Below are 20638 nucleotides of genomic sequence, written 5' to 3'. Positions count from 1 at the left end.
ATATATATATATATATATATATATATATATATATAATTTCAAACCCCTAACATAAACAACAACGTGATGTCGAAGCATATAAATTATACAACCTCGAAGAAAGTCATTCCTCGATGCTGTACAGTGGTAGAGCTGTTTACAATATACCTAACATACCGTACTAATCTGTTTGCTCGGACTATAAATATACATATAAATGTCGGTGCATTATTATGTAATCGAGTCTTTGAGATTTGAGTCTCATGTACACATGTCATGAGATCATCAAAATGTCCTTCTCGCGACTCTTTCTATTACCATCGAACATTATAATATCTTTGTAGTCGTTTGCATCGCATACAATATAATATATTATGATGATCTTAATTTCTCCAACGTCACCGCATCTTCCATTGCTTCGACCTAAAACGTAGGCATGCATGCAACGCACCGAGATGGATGGAGACATCGTCGTACGTCGTGATGCACGCAATCACATCCATCACAAGCAATCACGCCCCCCCCCTAAACTTAGTTCTAGCCAAGTATGTAGTTAATTGATGATTGACATTAATTGATGGGTCGTCAACGACTTGGAATTCAATCGCGATCGATATTAATGAGCTATCAAATTGGGTCTACATAATGGAGCATGCCATCCACGTTCGCATTTTGATATGTTTGTCGACGCTTGTCTTCGTGTGGAGGAATCCACTCCCATATTGCGTGTGTGTTTTGGACTCCTTTGAACGGTCCACATCTTTGAATCGACATCACATCACACATGAAATTATTTAGGACTAGGAAGATCTCAAGATACTTATATATTGACCCAACGTTTATCTTAAGATCCTAAATGCATACAAAATGCCCATACGTAAACTCGGACCGATGATTTGTACAATAATATATTTTATCTTACGAGTGATTATTAGGTGAATGTTATGGAATAACTAAGTAATTTAGGTATAATGATTGATTGATTTGAAGGAATTAGGTATTCTTTGAGACGAGGAATGCTTGTGGATCATCCGATTCGATCGGCATCATGTGGGCATAATCTTCATTCGGTGCTCAATGTCTCGTCTTTCCAAAGCACCGAGATTTGATCCTCTTTAAAATTAGCCACTCATCACCTCGTGTCATATAGAACATACAATAATGCATGTTGCTCTATTTCAATAGACCACTTTGTATCTGTTTTCCTATGGAAAATAAAAATTAAATTCATATAACACACATTATATGAATATCGATAACGTAAATTAAATTCATATAATACACATTATATTTTATAAATAACAAGTTATGAGGATAAGATTTGATTCTTAAATCTTACTATCAAATAATTCAAGTTTTTATCAACTAAATTAGCTTGCGTTCTTGATAATAATTTGAATCGCAAAGGAACCATGACATGTAATTCTAGTCTCAATTAGCTCGGCATTTTATGCTTCCACATGTAATGGTCATCCTCTCGGTGTTGTATGAATGTATAATACAAGCAAGTGATGATCATCTCCTCATAGTAATAGACTATAGAAAGACCCAATGAATACCCTATACTTTATTATGGTAACCCACTGTGATGGTACGATTATAGAATCGAATTTAGCAAATTGAGAATCTAACTTTTTGATTTATTATGTGGAGAATCTCATGGCAAAGTTGATGTGAGGAAGAAAGATTTGTATACAAGTGGTATATCAGAGATCCAATTATCTTGAAAAGTATTAATGATTAAAAAATTACCTATAAATTTAGAAAATCCTCCTCACATGTTCCATAGGCATAGATAGGTTGTATAGAATACAATATAAGCATTTAGTATTAGCAATAATTTAGTATGTTATTTAGTATTAGATGTCACCCAAGTGTGACATCTTAGAGGAAAGTGCTACACACACAATAACATGGTCTATATCATCCATCATGATGTTGGACCCAACCTTAATGTAATGCCCATTCGTATCTATTATATACTTTTAATATGTCTCGAAATTGAGTTAAATACGCTATGTAGTATTGGATGAAAAAATAATACTTAAAAATTTTGATAAATCATGATCGGTACGAATCTCTATGAGAAATTATTAGAGGTTTTATTTTTAGGACTCTTCCAAAATAGATAATTTATCGAGAATCTTTATGCTCGTGTGCTCGATAAATAATAATTTATCAAAATTAATTATATATAAACTTTTATCTCTCCTTCTTTCTTACTTTTGCTGTCATTAAGAGAATTGTACTTAACACATCATATATAAATAATTAAAAGATTGTGTATAATTTTTTTCATCTCTTCTATCACCTAATTATTTATCGTTATTATCGTATAGATAGTTATGGATCCTCCTAAATTGTTATTGCATCTTATCATACTAATCCTACTCATCATTGAAGGAAGCTCCTTTCAAACACATTTACTAAAATTAGTGAATTGCTCATGAACACAAAATCATCGAAACTTTCCTGTAAAATCTAAATCAAAACATTCGCTTTTCATTCATGCAACATCTTAGATCCGATACGAGGAAATCTAATCTTCCATAAGATTTTCCTTTTGTCGTAAAAGTTTATCTTATCAAACGTCCGTATCTAACGGACATCATCGCACGTGCATTAATTAGATTTGTCTACAAGAAACCAAATCCATATACGGATTTAAGGATGCCAACGACGAACACTAAAGTATACCTTTCGATAGCAATTATTACTACAACATTCCATGTCTTCTTTTAATACTAATTTAATCCAAGTTTTCATTGGTTAAACGAGAAATATCTATTGATCACACGTTTTTAAGGGAAAGAGAGATGGTGGCAAGATATCCTCTAATTTAAAATTTATTATATGCATTCTCAGAGAATGATTTATACCGAAAATTACTTAATATGACAAGATGTTATATATGTGTTACAGTATTTTAGTGGGTATCTACGTAAATATAGGAAGGAGATCCATTGCACCTTTTATTAGACACATCATTTGGTAAATCTATATTTTCTGTTGGAGAGAATCTAAGTTTATAATTTGGGTGAGATAATAACCTTTTGACATATCTATGAGTGTAGGATATATTTTCGGTGATTGGGTTTGGATACGACTATTGGTAGGTGATCAAGAGACTATGGAACGAGAATAAAATAGTCGCGGGACACACAAGTAATGCACGGCAAAGCAAATAAGATCGCCCCGAATCCACATAAATATGAGCTTTCGACTCTTTAAATGCGTGTTGGCGACGCATCTTTTTCACTCTTGGACTCTTTGCTATTCTTCTTCCTCCTCCTGTCTTCTCTTCTTGTCGATAGAGGCGTGCTGTGGTTTAGGTTTGAAGAGTGGGGGGGGAGGGGATGGAGAGCAAGTCCTTAAGTTTGGGATTGGGAAGTGGAAGGTGTGGCTCCTCCAAGAGGGGCAGAAGGAGCAACTCGGAGAAGGCAAAGCGACCCCAAAGAGGACTTGGGGTGGCTCAACTGGAGAAGATCAGATTGCAAGGTCAACTGAACCAACATGTTTCGATCCACAATAATCTCTGCATGGTAATCTCGATGTAGTCTTTTGTACTTTTCTTCAAGTATCTCTATTCACCTCTATCGGTCTCTCGTTAAACTATTATATCTTCTTTGAAGATTCGGAGTAACAATCTATGTGTTTTCGGAATAAATTAAGAAAAAGAGTTAGATTTAGTAAATAAAAAATAAGAACAATTTATAGATTCATCGTATGTATGTTTTTATCTTTGGATGGTGTTTTGTTTATAATCATTTATAGATGATTGCACTAGTAATTTTTATTATCACGGTTGTAGGAGGAATACGACGACGATGGAAAAAGAAATATTATCGATTGCGATGAACATTGGTTTGATACAATCCGGTATGTGATCTATTTTGATTATATATTTTTTTCAGTGATTTTACTCTTAGTCTCATCCGACAGGAGATCACGATCGAATGTACCTCTCGTGACGTTACCTCTGATCGAACAATTGCTCGAGCAGTCCATTAAGGTTGTCTTGATTTCTTTTAGTATCTCATTCATTATATTCTAAAATCTTTTCTGACGAAAGATTTATTTATCGTACAGGACTACTCGACGCAAAAGAAGCATTCGATCATCCACAAGTATGATCCAAATGAGGCCGTAGAAGAACTAGATTTGGAGCTTAAACTCTCACTGTAAATGCTTGCAAGACTTTTTTTTGACTTGTTCGTATTCCTTCCTATCAAAGTTGTCTTGTTCGGCTTACCGAAAATATTTCCAACAAAAATGGCTTATTTGCACCACAAATATGAATGTATTAGTCTCACAGAACGAGTGATGTTGTGGAGAGCACAGATGCAACGTTGAGTGCCGTAAGTAGGCACGATGTCTGTGAAGTGGAGGAAGCTTTCTCTGACTCGGTTAAGCGGCAGACAAAGGTGCAGTCAATCATTTGCTCGTTCTTTTAAGTTACCTTATCGAGTGAGGCCAGTAAGTGAGAGGTCAATTTACGAACAGAAGAGCCTCGTGATACACTTGTAGGGTTTTAGGTGGTGTGCGGATAATGCACGCACAGTTCGTCTTGTTTGAGTCGTGTCATTGGTAGGATAGACCTCCGGTTAACGGATATCTTTAACCTCGATCACTTACGTGATCAGCGTTTCATTCGCTCTCGTCGTCTTATCAATACTCTCTCTCTCTCTCTCTCACTCTCTCTCTCTCCTTCACGCCGAGAAGAACACACGCAAAAAGGAGTCTTTTCTTAGATACTATAGATTGGATTATTCTGGAGACCTTTAGGAGTTTTTTCTTAGATACTATTTTGTGAAAAGAGTTTGACGTCCGCCATCCTATATAGCTTTTATACGATCTTGAAGTGTATTTAGAATAAAAGACTAAGTAACTATTTAGTATATTACATCGATATTTTCACATATTAAGTAGGAGACTTTTTTTTTCTCTCATGGGATCTTAATTATCAATGCTTAGCACCATCAAATTAAATGTGAATAATTCGTCCTCCTTTCTTTGAAACAAGGGATGCTATTTCTGATTATATACATATTTCAAATAAAATTTATCTTTTTCATATTACTATCTCTAGAGTCGATAATTTTCTATGAAGAACTATTGAATTTGATCATTTGCTAGTATTGATTAATTATTTTCTACCTATATCTCATAAAGATATTCAAATTGGATGAGTGATCGATTTCTAGGTTTCGTCGTAAATCTAAATGGTTACTTTTAATTATGTAAATCAATAGTTCAAACAGCACTCAAAGGTAGAACATTTCCCATAATATAATTCAGTTTATTTTGAAGACGAAGATTTCGCATTCAAGCAAGAAAAAATCTCAGTGAATTAAGATTTATTACTATAAATAATGCATGAGTTTTTTTTCTCGTGATTATTTAGAGAAACGATGAGAAAAAATTTTCAAGGTATATATGAAAGAGCGCAAGGGAAATTTGTGTTTGAGCTGATTAACTCGATGAGTATGATGAAAATTTTAGTTTTCTTGGAAGAATGTCGAACCATATTAATTTTGTATTGATTTTCTCGTATATTACTTACTTGTTGATCTTTTGATTTCTGTTTCTTTCTTCCCAACATTATTCTTTTATCGTTTTCATGCAGGAAATTTATGTCTATTGTTCATGTATTCTGAATCCTTTTATTATCTATTATATCGTCACTTAGGGTTTTGCTCCATATCATGAGCATATATGTTGTTCCGGTAATCGTTCTATTTTTTCTTCTATACCTTATCATTTCGTTTGGTTTAGTCAATCAGCCCACATAGTCGACATGTATCAGATGGATACTGACCATATAGACCAAGAGCTAACCCTGGTTACTTTGTTGTGGAACATCGTTAATCTTTGATGTTGATAGTACAACCTCTCGATGCACGTTTGTCTACGCTTTATCCATCATCTTAAAAGGTGAACTAGATTGGGATATGGACCCCACTCCAATAAGGAAGCTTGATCAAAAAATAATCTTCTCCCTTCCCTCATAATTAACATTTAGTGCGTTGCACACGAGAGATTAAAAGCAATATCATCATGACACATCAGACAAGTGGATCATATGGTTTAGCATGATGATGTTAATAGTGATGCCCAAATGTTTCGACCGACTCCCCCTATTCGAGTAATGGTTGACTTTGCTAAATGTCAATTAGTATTGGAGACATCTATAAAAGAGCCTCAGGTATGTTGGGTCAAACCAAAAGAAAGGGAAAAAGGTGTAATGCAACAGTCTGATAGGCACCCAAAGTTTGTAGAAGCTTGAGCATGTACAGTGAAACTCTCTACCTTATAATGGAATATCAAGCTTCCACTAGTAGAGAAATGGAAAAAGTAATTCCTAGTATGAAGAAAAGAGAATATATGAACACCCGAAAACACAGGAAAGCCCATAAAAAGGACACTCTTGTAAAGCTAAATGGTCGCAAACTTAAGAAATTTCATTCAAAATCTCTAAAAGCAAGTTTCGGCAACACATGTAGAGATCGGAATGTTGATAAATCTACTCAGAAGCAACATCGAACAAGAAGATATGTGGTAATACGATCTTAATACACGAGAAACTCGTATCGCGGGAGTAACAGAACACCATCTCAATGTTGATAAACCTACTCAGAAGCAACATCGAACAAGAAGATATGTGGTAACACAATCTTAATACACGAGAAACTCGTATCACCAGGAGTAACAAAACACCGTCTCAATGTTGATAAACCTACTCAAAAGCAACATTGAACAAGCAGATATGTGGAAATACGATCTTAATACATGAGAAACTCGTCTCAACTTGCTCGCATGATGTGCTAAGTTAACTAGGTGATTTGGAAATCAATCATATGAGGTATTTCAAGTGGCACACATGCCCTCCTCCAAAACAGATGTATCATCAACATAAAGAACAAACAATTGACAGCAATTCATGTTGTTTCTGTGATTTAAAGAACAAACAACCTACCTCAACTTACATATTTTCCATCATCTTTTAGCCATATAATTAAATGTCTGTACCTACTGACTAGTGCTGTTTTGCATATCCCAATTCACATCATCTCGGTGATTTTACTGAACCAACCATCTGAGAACATCCGATAAGCTGCCTATCTATATGGAGGCAGTCCTCCGAATCGCTGTGATGATCTAAGAACAATGAGAAACTATCAGGCCTTTCCATGACTTAGTCTCTGAACTTTCTGAACTGGAGACTCGGATTATCCGACCAAACTATTATATCGGATCATGAGAGAAAGCAAACATCGATCAGAATATAAAGGACAGCATAATGATTTGTTTAAGTTGGTCATCCAATGGATATGGCAAGCATGCAACGAATTCGACCTTCCACCAAATTGTTGTCTTGCATGAAACATATTATTGCTTTAGGCTCTGATCCCAACTTACAATTCACTACAAACTTCTTGTGCAGTTTTCACTCTGCAGCCATGAAATAGAAAAATGATCTGTAAATCTACAAAATGTGCCAACTTTATCATATTGTGCTACATATGAATGTCTATCACATAGTCTGAAACTAAATGAAAGAATCATGTAACAAATGGACAAAAGGAAGATAAACTTTCCATAGCATTTCTTCTGAATTTTCAGAAATGAAACAAGATATGAATCAGAAATATGTTCCCCTGCTTTTTCAACAAATAATTCAGCTCTATACGAACAAACTATACCTTCAATTCACAGTCACAAGAAACAGTATATAAACTGGAACTGATCGCAGCATTTTGTTCATATGCCAAACTGAGCCACATCAAGCATTCAAGCAAAATCCAAAACCAAGTGAAGACGACAAAGGCAGGGAGATAAAGGAGTTGCTTTGGACCTCATGAGGCACATCAAGCATTCAAGCAAAATCCAAAACCAAGTGAAGAAAACAAAGGCAGGGAGATAAAGGTGTTGCTTTGGACCTCATGGGCCTTCGCTTGGGCTCGTCCTCAGGACCGACGAGTAGTAGTGCGCCTCCAGCTCCTTGAGGCTGGCCGCGGCCTGCTCCCCGACCCTCTCAAGAAGCCGCTCCGAACCCTCCTCCAGCCGGTTGAATTCGGCGATCCGCCGGTCCACGTTCTCGTTCAGCGAGCCGAACCCCGAAAAGATCGCCGTCTGCTTCAGCTCCGACACCAGATTCCTCAACGACTCCGCCGCTTGAACCTGCCATCGAAATCTAACACGATGAAAACAAGAAATCGAACGGGAAGGAGCAGAGAAGAAGGGTTTCCGACCATCCTTGCGGCCCGGATCTCCATCTGGAACGCTTCCTGCGAGTTGCGAACCGGCGGGTCGTTGACCTAAAATCAAGAGGCCGAAGGGTGAGCGACAGATCGACAACAGGGGGAGGATTACGGAACGAAAGATAGAAACCCTAGCGAGGTTGACGAGCTGATTAAAGTTGTCGACGATATTGGTCACGTCGGTGTCGGCCCTCTGCAGCAGGGTTTTCTGCTTCTGCGCCGCCGCGGCCGCAGCCGCCGCCGTCGGGCCGCCTCCTCCGCCGCCTCCTCCCGCGGCTTTGTTCATCCTTTTGGGGGGAAGGCTACTTGCGAACCGTCGCCCCACGCAAAGCTATATCACTATGACGGCCCATCATGGCCCAATTAATTGTCGCTCCTATGTAAGGCTTATTAGCCCAATAACTATTGACATAAATATGATAAGCACGACAATTGAGGGTCATTAATGCCTCTATAAATCACATATAAAACATTCGTACGATTTCAGTGCAATTCATAATATATTCTGACACAGATCGAGAAACCATAGCGAGAAGTTTTCGATCGCAAATTGCATCTCCATTTCATGTCCTTTACAGCGCTAGACTCGCAACAAGCTCTGCTTCCCTCTGCAGCTCCCTGAGAACCTTCACGACCTCACCCAACACCGCCGCCGGCTCGTCGGACTCTCCCATGCCCACCATCGCAGCCAACACCTCAATCTTCTTCCTCACGGCCTCCACGTTAAGGAGATCGGCGATGGTGTCGTCATCAACGATCGTGGAGCCTTTTAGTGGATTAGGTGATCCTTCTTGTGCGAGTGGCTCGACTCCGTCGAGATTCTGAAGGTGGTGCCCTGTTTCCGGTGGGAAGGAGGTGAAGGCGCAGCCTGAGAGGTCGAGGAAGGCATATGTAGGTGCCGATGGTTCCATGGTCACAGGAGTGCTAGCAGAAGAGAGGAGAAATAGAGATAGAGAGTAAAAGCTAGTAGGAAAGTAATTAATGATACGTTTCAAGGCGGGCTTTTAGGAAGACATGGTGGACGACAGCTAATCTCTCCCTGTACTGAGCGAGAGGAAGAAGAAAGGGAATGGGACCGCAACATCGGCTGAGAAGCTATATATATTAAGGTCCGGTAATGGAGGTTGATTCATCCATGTGGAAATCCAGCCACCGTTTCCGGGAAACATGTTCCCCGTTCGAGGGGATTTCCTCTGTGTTGCTGTTCCCAATGCGGGGTGTACGTGAAGGGGAGTAGCCACGAAGGGGGGCGAAGAAGGCGAGGCTTTGTGTTCTGGTGGCGGGGCACTCGAGTGGGTGAGCACGTACGTCAAACGACGGTCGAAGCCCGTGCTTCTCCGCGGGCCCGACGAAGAAGGCGAAAGGGGCGGGGCGCGTGCAGGCGGTGGCGGAGGAGGAGACACGGGTGAGTGGCGACTCACGCACGCACGCGAAGCCCGGTCTCTGCAGAGTGTGCGACGGGGGGAGAGGGCGACGCGCGCGTGGGTGCGTTGGGAGGCCGCCGTGGAGAGAGGGTGTCGTACGAGTGTTCCCTCTGCTGACCCCATTGACGCGCACCGAAGTCAAGAAAAGGTCGCGTGAGTTCCCCGTCTTCTTCGTCTCCATGGCTGATGACCTCAACGTAGCATCATGCAATTACAACTTATCAGTGCTTTAAGAAGAGCGCATCATCTTGATTAGTGCTTTATGTCGATTATGCTTTAAGATGAGTGCATCGTCTTGATTAGTGCTTTTATGTCAATTGTGTCGACTAGTTATGACATTTTCATAACTATAATATACTATAATGCGGAATTTGGGGCTATGAAGAAATATTCCAATGGCCACCTATAACAATGCAACAACGAAGTGTTTGAAATGGTCACGGAAACAAAAAGGTCCAATGATGTTTTCACCTCGATCCACACAACGTTATCTTTAATTTGGACAAGGAAACAAAAAGATGCAATGATCTCTTATCCTTCCTCCTCATTCCAACAGCGATTGATTTGTCACGCTCGATCAAACCGAGTGAGGAAAAGGATCGAACGATAGCAAGAGATGTGCGATTTGATTTGAGGTTGCACCTGAGATCATAACAAGCTTCCATGGCCAATCCAATAGCCACACAAATTACAAGTGCTTATCGGTAGCTTCTCCGAGCATCCGAGGTGCTTAAACCGTGGAGTGCCTCTCCGATCCCCATCCCTTATCCTTCTCCTTCATCATTTCTTTTTTTGATATTTTCTTCTTTATTATTAAAGCTTATAAATATATTATGTTCTTTAAAATTTTTAAATTATTATTAATTATTTCTATTTCCTCTCATCATCAAACTATTATTCATGAATGAAAATATTTAATTTTATATTATTTTCTATCAACTTCATATGTCTAATATTTAGATTCATAAAATATGATTGATCGAATATTATCTTATAAATTTTTTTTATCAAATTAGTATAAATATGATAACAACAAAACCGTACATCCTAATTATTTAGAATCGATTATATAGATCTTTTATCGTCATTGAGATATACAAAGAATCATATGTTTAGTTGGGTTCAAATATTTAAATTTTTATTTATAGTTTTTGTTAAGTCTTTTTTTTCGTATAACTAAAATTAATTATTTTATCTTTCATGGCTTTCACATGCAAGATGAATAGATGGTAGAGTGCCCCTCCAACCCTCATCCCTTATCCTCCTCGTTCATGACTTTTCTCTTGCATAATAAATTGAGACAAAAAAATTAAGAGTATAAGACAAAGAATGATAGCTCCACCCATGAGGGGATGCTTTCGATGTTTCCTTCTTTGCTATTAAAGTTTATAAATATGTTATGTTCTTTAAAATTTTAAATTATTATTAATGGTTTCTATTTCCTCTCGTTAATAAAAAATATTTAATTTTATATTATTTTCTAATAACTTCATGCATCTAAGATTTAGATTCATAAAATATGATTGATCGAATGATTATCTTATAAAAAATTTATTTTTTAAAAATCAAATTAACCCTAAATATAAAAATAACAAAACCGTAAGTTTTAATTATTTAGAATTAATTACATGTCGTTATTGAGTTATGTAAAAAGTCATATATTTAGTGAAGTTTATAATATTTGAATTTTTATTTATAGTTTCTATTAAAATCTTTTTAGATTTTCCTTTACCTCTCATAGTATAACTTACATCAATTATTTTATCTCTTTTGACTATCATATTTTTTCTTCTAACCGTTACATCGGAAGGTCTCCTCAGCACATGTTTATACTATCTTAAACAATTTTTTTCTCATATTATTCTTTATCGAAATAATACTTAATTGATCACAAATAAATATATATTTTTCTATCTTTTCTATTAATTTCATATATCTATCTCAACGTTCTCATATTTGTAGCACGAGCTTTTTGTGTATGTTTTTTTCTCAGTTATTTAACACTTAAATTTATAAAGCATTGTTGGTCTTACAATTGACTTATAATTTTTTTTTTTAATCTCAAAGGTATCTAATAATCATACAAGACTTCTGACATCCCTTGTCATTTTAACCATCATATTTTTCACTCTATGAATAATAGCTTCATCAATCTCATCTTGTTGAATGATTGATCCAAAATGTCTAAAACTTTAACTTAAAAGGATTATTTATCTATCTAATTTAATTATATTTTTAAAAATTTTTAGATTATATAAAATTATATTTTATATATATTCAGTCTTATTATTACTTAATCTAAGATAGAAACTATCTTCATAGCTCAAGCTTATACTTAATTCAACTTGAGCTTCCGAGATAATATGATCGGTAAATAATATATACTATAGAGATTTATCATTTAACTGACTAATAAATTTATTCATTATTAGTGTGAAAAAATAACAACTTAGTATGAATCTTTTAGGTTACCCAATAATCATATAGAAAAAGATATTATAATTTACTATGTAGCAAGGAATCTTTGAGGTACGACAAATGGTATTTTGGGTCAATGCAACAACGATGTGTTTTAAATAGACACGGAAACAAAAAAGTGCGACGACTTTTTTCACCTCTTTACGACAACGTTGTCTTTTGATTTGGACAAGGAAATAAAAAGGATGCAATGATCATTTTAACCTCCTTTTCAACGGCGATGACCATATGTCATATAAATCGATATTTTGTATTTGGATTTCGATTTATACGACATATTTAGTGATTGGGCTGTTACGATTGATTGTAGGCAAATATTTTTCATATATATTGAGACTTTGGTGCAATCAAACTAAAATCTATATAAAGTTCTAATGTCTCAATTTATTGGTTTGACTACATGAATAATTTTTAAAAGTATTATTAATGATTTCTAGAATAATATTTGTTATCTCTTCTCTCAATTAATTATTCACGAATGAAAATATATATATATATATATATATATATATATATTATTTCTTTACATCTTTTCACATGCATCTCAATAATTCTTTTTGATCTTCTAATATTCAGCTTTATAAAATATGATTGGCCAAATAATCATTGTATAAAAAAATTATTTTTATGGAATTGGTTGGTGTAGTAGAGACATAGATTTTACTCAAACAAAATAAAATTAGACAAGATGTTTCCAAGAAACTGTTTTTAATATAGATAATCTTCCCACTATGATATATAGATAGCTCTCTAGAATATAATAAATAATATTATAAAAATTATAAATTTAATAAATAATATTATACTAAAATTTTATAGTCCCTTAGTCTTCGGCATATATGAGTTTACATAGACATCGAAAAGAAGATAAAACTCTATTTCAATTGTGACGAATAGTTATGATATTTTTTAATATCGCAACACGTGAAATTAAAATTTTAAGTTATAAGTAATTTTCATAATCATTCCGCCTCATTCTTTTTTATTATTATTATTTTTATACTAAATTTCTTGTATAGAACGAACTTTAGCACCCGATGATATATAAAACCAAGATTATAATATACTATAATGTGGAATTTGGGGCTATGAAGTAATATTCCAATGCCACCTATAACAATGCAACAACGATGTGTTTGAAATGGTCACGGAAACAAAAAGGTGGTGCAATGATGTTTTCACCTCCATCCACACAACGTTATCTTTAATTTGGACAAGGAAACAAAAAGATGCAATGATCTCTTATCCTTCCTCCTCATTCCAACAGCGATTTGTCACGCTCAATCAAACCGAGTGAGGAAAAGGATCGAATGATGGCCGGAGATATGCGATTTGAGGTCACACCTGAGATCATAACAAGCTTCTCCAAGCATCCGAGGTGATTATACCGTGGAGTGCCTCTCCAACCCCCATCCCTTATCCTCCTCCTTCCTAACTTCTTTCTTTTGCTTTTTCATTTTTTGTTATTAAAGTTTATAAATATGTTATGTTCTTTAATTTTTTTATTATTATTAATAATTTATATTTTCACTTATCATCAACCATTATTTACGAATAAAAATATTTAATTTTAAATTATTTTATAACAACTTGATACATCTAATATTTATATTTATAAAATATGATTGATCAAATGATTATCTTATAAAATATTTATTTTTATCAAATTGATACCAAATGCAACAACAATAAAGTCGTAAGTGTCAATTATTTAGAATCGACTACATAGATCTTTTATTACCATTGAGATATGCAAAAAGTTATATGTTTAGTTAAGTTCAGAATATTTAAAAATTTTATATTTTATTATTATTATTATTTTTATCTTCTTCTATCTCTCATTGTGTAATTGATATCAATAAATTATTTTATCTCTTTTGACTATCATATTCGAATGTCTCATCAACATATGTCCACATCATTTTAACGATTTTCTTTCGTATTATTCTTCATGGAATTGATACTTAGTTGTTCACGAATTAATATATTTTTTTTTATTAACTTCATATATCTATCTTAATATTTCTCATCTCGATAGCAAAAGCTCTTTGTATATGTTTTTTCTTAGTTATTCAACACTCAGATCTATAAAGTATTGTTAGTCTCACAACTAACTTATAAATTTTTTAATTAATCTCAAAAGTATCCGATAATTATATAAGACTTCTAATATTATTTTAATTATTTTATTTTTTTACTCTATGAATAATAGCTTCATCAATCCCTCTATATTTTTGAATAATTAATTCAAGATGAGATTTTTTATCCATCTAATTTAACTATATTTTTTAAATCTATTATTAGAATAACTAAATTATATTTTATATATTCAGTCTTAGTCCCACTAAATCTAAGACATTTAGTTTCTAAGACTTTATCTTTATAGTTCAAGCGTATAATTAATTCAACCTAAGTTTTCATCAATCAAGAAAATATCATCAACAAATAATAGAGATTTATCATTTAAACGACTAATAAATTTATTTATTATTAATATGAAAAAATAATAAGAATCCTTTAGATTACCCGATAATCATATTAAAAAACGAAGATTATAATTTACTATGTAGCGAGGAATCATTGTGCTTCGACAAATGATATTTTGGGTCAATGCAACAACGATGTGTTTTAAATTGACACGGAAAAAAAAAAGTGCGACGACTTTTTTCACCTCTTTACGACAACGTTGTCTTTTGATTTGGACAAGGAAACAAAAAGATGCAATGGTCATTTTAACCTCCTTTTCAACAGCGATGATGTCCCTCTCTAGCTTGGACCAAAGTGAGGTGAAGGATATATGGAAGGTTGCCAAAGTGAGACGAGCACTCCTGAGATCGTAGCCCAACAAGCTTCCATTGGCCAACCCAATATAGCCACATAAATTATGACTACTTGTTTCTTGGTTGCTTCTCCAAAGCATCCAAGGTGATAAGACCATGAAGTTGCCTCTCCAACCCTTATCCTCCTCGTCCATGACTTCTCTCTCTCTCTCTCTCTCTCTCTCACACACACCACGGACTGAGACGAAGAAATTAAGAGCGCGGACAGAGAAAGATAGCTTCACCCATCCATAAGGGATCGTTCGTTCCATGGATGATGGTATCAATGATAAGTACATTATGATAATATAAACAAAAGTATATTATGATGACATGACAAATACCTTATCATCTTATGGTAACATATAGTGGACGCGTCGATCACCCGAGGCCACATCAATCGCACGTGGCTGGTCGACGATAAATTGTTTGGGTAGCATGTCAGTACAATGTGACGATACATGACAGATGCTTCGATCACTTGAGCCCATCGATGATCACACATGATCGTGTCAACGTATCTCTAGTCTAGATTGAGCCAGTCAAGGAACGTATTGGACACGATGCCATTAGTTTGATTAAGCATGAATACATAGCATGTTCCCCATGATAATCTCAAATATAATGATATTCAAAGTCACTTATTAAAAATGACCCTTTAGTATGTTCTTGATTCACTGAACAATTCTCTTCACTATAATTAATCGACTATGAATTTATTTGATAACTATGTCGATTCATTTATTCTACGGATTGCATATTCGATTAGTCTGAACTCAAGACTATCTTAATCGTCAAAAACTTCATTTCACGGGTTAAGCACTTTGTAAGTGATGATATGACTTAGAAAGAACCCTAGTTGGATTCGAACCCCTCTTCCAGCTTAAACAATCATAATTTGCACTAACAAATTTGAATTCTACATTTATCCCTCTTTTTTAGTATTTAATCAGAAATTTTAGAGTTGCGTTCACACTTCAAGTTAAATCACCTTGCAAGTGTGGAAAAATTGTTAAGATTAATATACATTTCGAGACTAATTTGTGGTAATCCAATAAAAATATTGAAGATCTTTTAGAGGGCAAAGTTTGTAGATCTCTTGTTAATCAGCCTATCTGATCTAAGAATACATATCTAAAAATAAAGCACAATTACCTTTTAAATCCTTACAACAATTGAGCAAATTAAATTGATGCTTATTAGAACCTATCGTTCTACACCTTTTTTTTTTTTGTTGACTAATCTCTGTTGTTGTATTATGTTGACCTTTTGCTACGCGAAACAATTTCATTGTAATAGGAAGGCTTTTCTCCTCTTCCAACATTTTATGATGATAAAATGATGATTGTATGGGTTACAACGAGACACGAGCACTTATCATGGAGAAGTCGATGAAAGTTCCGACCAACCTCTACAAAGTAGATTGGGCCACCAATGGAACGAGCATCCCAATCTTACTTTAATGTTGACAAGGATGGTTGACGGCGTTCCCTTTGGATTTTATTCCATCCAACCTTTCCTTAAGAGAATTGGTAGAGTGACCTTATCGGTTGGACAAAAGAAAGACCTAAGAAAGAGACTTTAAATTCTCTTTATTGTGTGGGTAGATTTTTTTTATGGTATGAAGTGATGACCTAATCATTAGCATAGATTATTTAAATCAAGATGATTAAAAAATTATTATTTTGATATTGATTTAATAGTAATTTTATAATATATATTTCCTTGTATGTTAATTTTAATTTGAATGTCGATATCTCGTTAAACATTTTCATGCTTCAATATTATTCATTTTTCTTTCTTTCTCGTGTGACTACCTAATGATTCGAAAATCAAAATCCATGATATTATTTCTTTTTCTTTCATAAACACGTTGAATTGAAAAGTCAAATCGTACCACATAGCTAATATCAATGTCGAAAAAAAAGCTATTCCTTTTTTCTCTAAAAACATATGTATATCTCCATATACACAAATGGAAAACTCAAAAAAGAACTTACCGAATGTACCATCTAAAAACATAACGCGATGTGAGAGTTGAGTGGCATCGAAGAGTGATTTATTGCGTGGGACATTCATTCAGGTAGCTATGTGGCTTCGAGGAATAGTACGATATGTCGGCATCGGGCATTAAAGGATGGTCCGATTGAGGTAGTACAATGAATGCTGTGGAAGGATTCCTCATGTTTCCACAACTTTATCCAACCTTCCAATTTGATCCACGTTGGGACATTCAATTAAAATTTATGAATAATCGATTTAATAGTTTTGGTTAAATTAAAAATTTTAATTTTAGTTGGAAAATTTATGTATTGTAACCATCAAGCGAGAAAGACATCTTAACCGATTTCATTTTTGATAAATGATTCATATAATCAGTGTTAAATAATTAATTTTTATGATATTGTTGTTGTTGTTGTTGTTGTTGTTAATGAACTTAATCTTTCGTACTTATATGTATGGTTAAATCAAATCGATATACTTGGATTCAATCTTTTTATATTCTTTATTTTTTTTACGAGGTTTCTTGGTGATTATTTTTTTTCTTTTCTCGAGGAGAAAATAATGAATAGGAGAAGTAAAATTGAGATATAGAGAGAAAAAAGCTTGCCAAAGTAAATTCTTGATAAATAAGTGTGATATTTAAAAACGAATTAGTGGATATTATTTTGGGTAAGTTGCTCCTCCATCCGTGTCACACATCAATATAGCACACATGTATCACGCAATACTAAGATCCTCTATATATGTCACAAAAATCAATCAGAAAAATATAGCTCAACAACTGACATACCTTTTAATGTTTTTAACCTCATGTTTCTTTATTAAAATATATTGATATAAATTTAAGTTTCAACTATAATTTATTTATAGCAACTTATGGAGATTAATTATATATATATATATATATATATATATATATATATATATATATATTCAAATTCCGAGAACAAATTTGAGCGTCCCAACTTTGAAAAAAATTTATATAATACTTTTTTTTTGTTTTTTTTTCAAAATGATCATCTTACACTTATATCATCCTTCACCAGTTAGTCACACCACCCACCACCATCTTCTGGCCGCTTATATTTTCACGTATGGGTTGCCCCATCGATTCTCACTCTCGACATACAAGAGAGCTATTTCCACTAGTTGTCCTCGTTCTCTTCCCTAATTGTTTATGCCTTCATAAAAGGGTTGTCCTATATTGATTTCCTGTTCTACTTTTTTTATTACTTACGTCTTTAGGATAGATTCGTGGATCCACTCTATGATGTCCATAGATTCAAAAAGAACACACCAACAATGATAAAGATGTTTCCGACAAAAATAATTATTTAAGTTATTTTAATATATATATATATATATATATATATGAGATTGACACTGCGGACCACATAAGGCATTACGTTCCATTCTTTTCGCATGAGGAAAAGCACATTGGACCACCGAAAGCATTGCTGTTGGCAGCCTCCACGAGTTTCGGCTGACCCCGTCGGCCGCCCCCCTACCCGTACTATCCCCCCAAAGGTCCAGCTAGGGTACAGCGACGGTGACGGAGACGACGGTGATTCCGACGACAATAGAGATAAAATAATTATTTTACGTGACCAGTGATATTATCTGAATTTTCTAATTATAATATTATACGAAAAAATTTCAAACTTCAATTTTTTTTAATATGTAGGTAATCGTTAGATTAGATTTTTATTTGTGATTCGGGTGCACTCAATCCGATGGAAATCTTTCTCTTTGTATTGGATTCGGGTCACATTGATGGAAATCATATCTGATCCAAATTTACGGTGCTTAGAAATATCTAGATGACGTCGACTGCCTTATTGCTCATCTCAACAAATAAATATCTGGCCAAAGTTGCTCAACCTTATCTGACAGAGCTATTCACACAGTAAAAAGCCAGGCCACGTAATTAGCTCTTCCTCGCTCTTTATATATCCACCAACAGAGGACCAAACATTGGTACCATACCCCGGAGATGGCGAGGATAAAGCTGGGAAGCAGAAAGGAGATGACCGACCCGGAGTTCGCTCGGTCCGTCCTCACCGAGCTGCTCCTCACCTTCCTTTTCGTCTTCGTCGGCGTCGCTGCGTCCATGACCGCCGGTAACATGACTCGTTTCCTTTTCTCAACCTGTTGCTGGGTTTGGTATTTGAGGGGTGGCATCGGTGGTGGTTGTTGCAGGGAAGATGGCAGGAGGGCAGGACTCGATCATGGGACTGACGGCGGTGGCTGTGGCTCAGGCGATGCTGGTGGCGGTGATGGTAGCCGTCGGCCTCGACGTCTCGGCGGGGCACTTGAACCCCGCCGTCACGATCGGGTTTGCCGCCGGCGGTTACGTCACCATCTTCCGCTGCGTCCTCTACGTGATCGTCCAGCTGCTGGGCTCCTCCATGGCCTGCTTCCTCCTCCAGTACATCGCTGGAGGGCAGGTGAGTCTGCTTGCCGCCTTCGTCTGCTACCTGCTCATATCTCGGAACTAACTCCTACCCTTGGCGGTGGAGCAGGCCGTCCCTGTTCACGCGCTTGGTGCGGGCATAAGGCCCCTTCAAGGTGCGATCATGGAGGTCGTCCTCACCTTCTCCATGGTCTTCTCCATCTACGCCATCATCGTAGACCCCAAGAAGGGCATCGTGTCGGTGCTGGCGCCGCTGCTCATTGGTCTCATCGTGGGGGCCAACACGCTCGCCGGCGGGCCCTTCTCGGGGGCTTCCATGAACCCGGCGAGGTCCTTCGGGCCCGCCCTGGCCACCTGGGACTGGACCAATCACTGGGTGTACTGGGCGGGGCCCTTCGTGGGGAGTGGCCTCGCGGGGTTCGTCTACGACCACCTCTATCTCATGCGGCCTCGTGACGACCTCCCTGGTGATGAAGAAAGCATCACCAAGCCACTCTGTTAGATTCTTTTTACCTCCCTGGGGATGAAGAAAGCATCACAAATGACGTGTAGTGTCACGTCATTTGTAGATGAGATGATAGGGTCCCACATATTCTACGTATACATGTGTATATACATGAAATTACTAGAACTTGAGTACGTCGACAGAAAAATAGAACCTCCGACTTGAAATCTGTAAGGTTTCTCTTGGGAGACGTCAGTCATGTAAACTCCTGAAACTGGATAGCACACAAAGGAGTCGACCATAAAGATTGCTAAGTGCATCGATATCCAGTGATAGTTGGCACCATTCATTAACCTTCTGTGGTAAACAAACCCATCCTTCGCAAAGTCAACGAGGTCGGAATTAAACTCCATTGGTCGTCTCCTACAGGCAAGGAGAGCTCATCGTCCCAAACAACGACCCCCGTGTGGATTTTTGCTACCAACACTCCAATGAATTCCACCAATCCGAGCTCGCCATTCCGTGTGATCCCACCTCCTTCCATCAAGCTTAGAGTTCCATTAGTCTTATATCATGCCGTGGATTCTATCAAGTGGGAAGACGACCCGTCGTTGCGACATGACAAGTAAAATAATATAGCATCTCCCTGTCCTTCCCACGTACCGATGAACGCCTTAACAACAATGAATGGATCCTTCATATGACAACGAGGAGCTATTTTGCCTTGGATCCTGATCCAAATGTGAAATCTCGAGTCGACTTTATAGATTATCGAGCTCCATCAACACACCCTCGAGATTTCAGTGGTATCTACT

The 20638-nt window shown here is 36.2% G+C and overlaps 3 protein-coding genes across 3 annotated transcripts; 2 read left to right on the top strand and 1 right to left on the bottom strand.

The window, feature by feature from the left end:
- Positions 1-3263: 3263 nt before the first annotated feature.
- LOC135649342 (uncharacterized) lies at positions 3264-4250 on the top strand. Its single transcript, XM_065167606.1, has 4 exons — positions 3264-3521; positions 3791-3858; positions 3922-3991; positions 4069-4250. The coding sequence occupies exons 1-4, from the start codon at positions 3336-3338 to the stop codon at positions 4162-4164; spliced, it is 420 nt and encodes a 139-aa protein (XP_065023678.1). The 5' UTR covers positions 3264-3335; the 3' UTR covers positions 4165-4250.
- A 3416-nt stretch (positions 4251-7666) lies between these two features.
- Positions 7667-8581, bottom strand: LOC135648468 (mediator of RNA polymerase II transcription subunit 22a-like). Its single transcript, XM_065166201.1, has 3 exons — positions 8371-8581; positions 8232-8297; positions 7667-8160 (listed from the first exon to the last, which is right to left on the bottom strand). The coding sequence occupies exons 1-3, from the start codon at positions 8524-8526 to the stop codon at positions 7921-7923; spliced, it is 462 nt and encodes a 153-aa protein (XP_065022273.1). The 5' UTR covers positions 8527-8581; the 3' UTR covers positions 7667-7920.
- Positions 8582-18928: 10347 nt separating this feature from the next.
- LOC103997079 (probable aquaporin TIP4-3) lies at positions 18929-20168 on the top strand. The gene is made up of 3 exons (XM_009418219.3): positions 18929-19085; positions 19165-19412; positions 19488-20168. The coding sequence occupies exons 1-3, from the start codon at positions 18959-18961 to the stop codon at positions 19878-19880; spliced, it is 768 nt and encodes a 255-aa protein (XP_009416494.2). The 5' UTR covers positions 18929-18958; the 3' UTR covers positions 19881-20168.
- Positions 20169-20638: the final 470 nt, after the last annotated feature.

Source organism: Musa acuminata, chromosome BXJ3-9 (assembly GCF_036884655.1).
Source record: "Musa acuminata AAA Group cultivar baxijiao chromosome BXJ3-9, Cavendish_Baxijiao_AAA, whole genome shotgun sequence".
NCBI classification, from domain to species: domain Eukaryota; kingdom Viridiplantae; phylum Streptophyta; class Magnoliopsida; order Zingiberales; family Musaceae; genus Musa; species Musa acuminata.
This window is presented reverse-complemented; position numbering and strand designations above follow the sequence as displayed.

What these genes read in the sequence shown, in the direction of transcription:
- LOC135648468 (XM_065166201.1), bottom strand. Translation starts at nt 8,526, where the DNA reads ATGAACAAAGCCGCGGGAGGAGGCGGCGGAGGAGGCGGCCCGACGGCG. An exon ending in AGCTCGTCAACCTCGCTAGG is followed by an intron (nt 8,298 to 8,370) that starts GTTTCTATCTTT and finishes TCTTGATTTTAG; the next exon opens with GTCAACGACCCGCCGGTTCG. An exon ending in AGATCCGGGCCGCAAGGATG is followed by an intron (nt 8,161 to 8,231) that starts GTCGGAAACCCT and finishes TTTCGATGGCAG; the next exon opens with GTTCAAGCGGCGGAGTCGTT.
- LOC135649342 (XM_065167606.1), top strand. Translation starts at nt 3,336, where the DNA reads ATGGAGAGCAAGTCCTTAAGTTTGGGATTGGGAAGTGGAAGGTGTGGC. An exon ending in TCCACAATAATCTCTGCATG is followed by an intron (nt 3,522 to 3,790) that starts GTAATCTCGATG and finishes TCACGGTTGTAG; the next exon opens with GAGGAATACGACGACGATGG. An exon ending in CATTGGTTTGATACAATCCG is followed by an intron (nt 3,859 to 3,921) that starts GTATGTGATCTA and finishes CTCATCCGACAG; the next exon opens with GAGATCACGATCGAATGTAC.
- LOC103997079 (XM_009418219.3), top strand. Translation starts at nt 18,959, where the DNA reads ATGGCGAGGATAAAGCTGGGAAGCAGAAAGGAGATGACCGACCCGGAG. An exon ending in CGCTGCGTCCATGACCGCCG is followed by an intron (nt 19,086 to 19,164) that starts GTAACATGACTC and finishes TGGTTGTTGCAG; the next exon opens with GGAAGATGGCAGGAGGGCAG. An exon ending in AGTACATCGCTGGAGGGCAG is followed by an intron (nt 19,413 to 19,487) that starts GTGAGTCTGCTT and finishes GCGGTGGAGCAG; the next exon opens with GCCGTCCCTGTTCACGCGCT.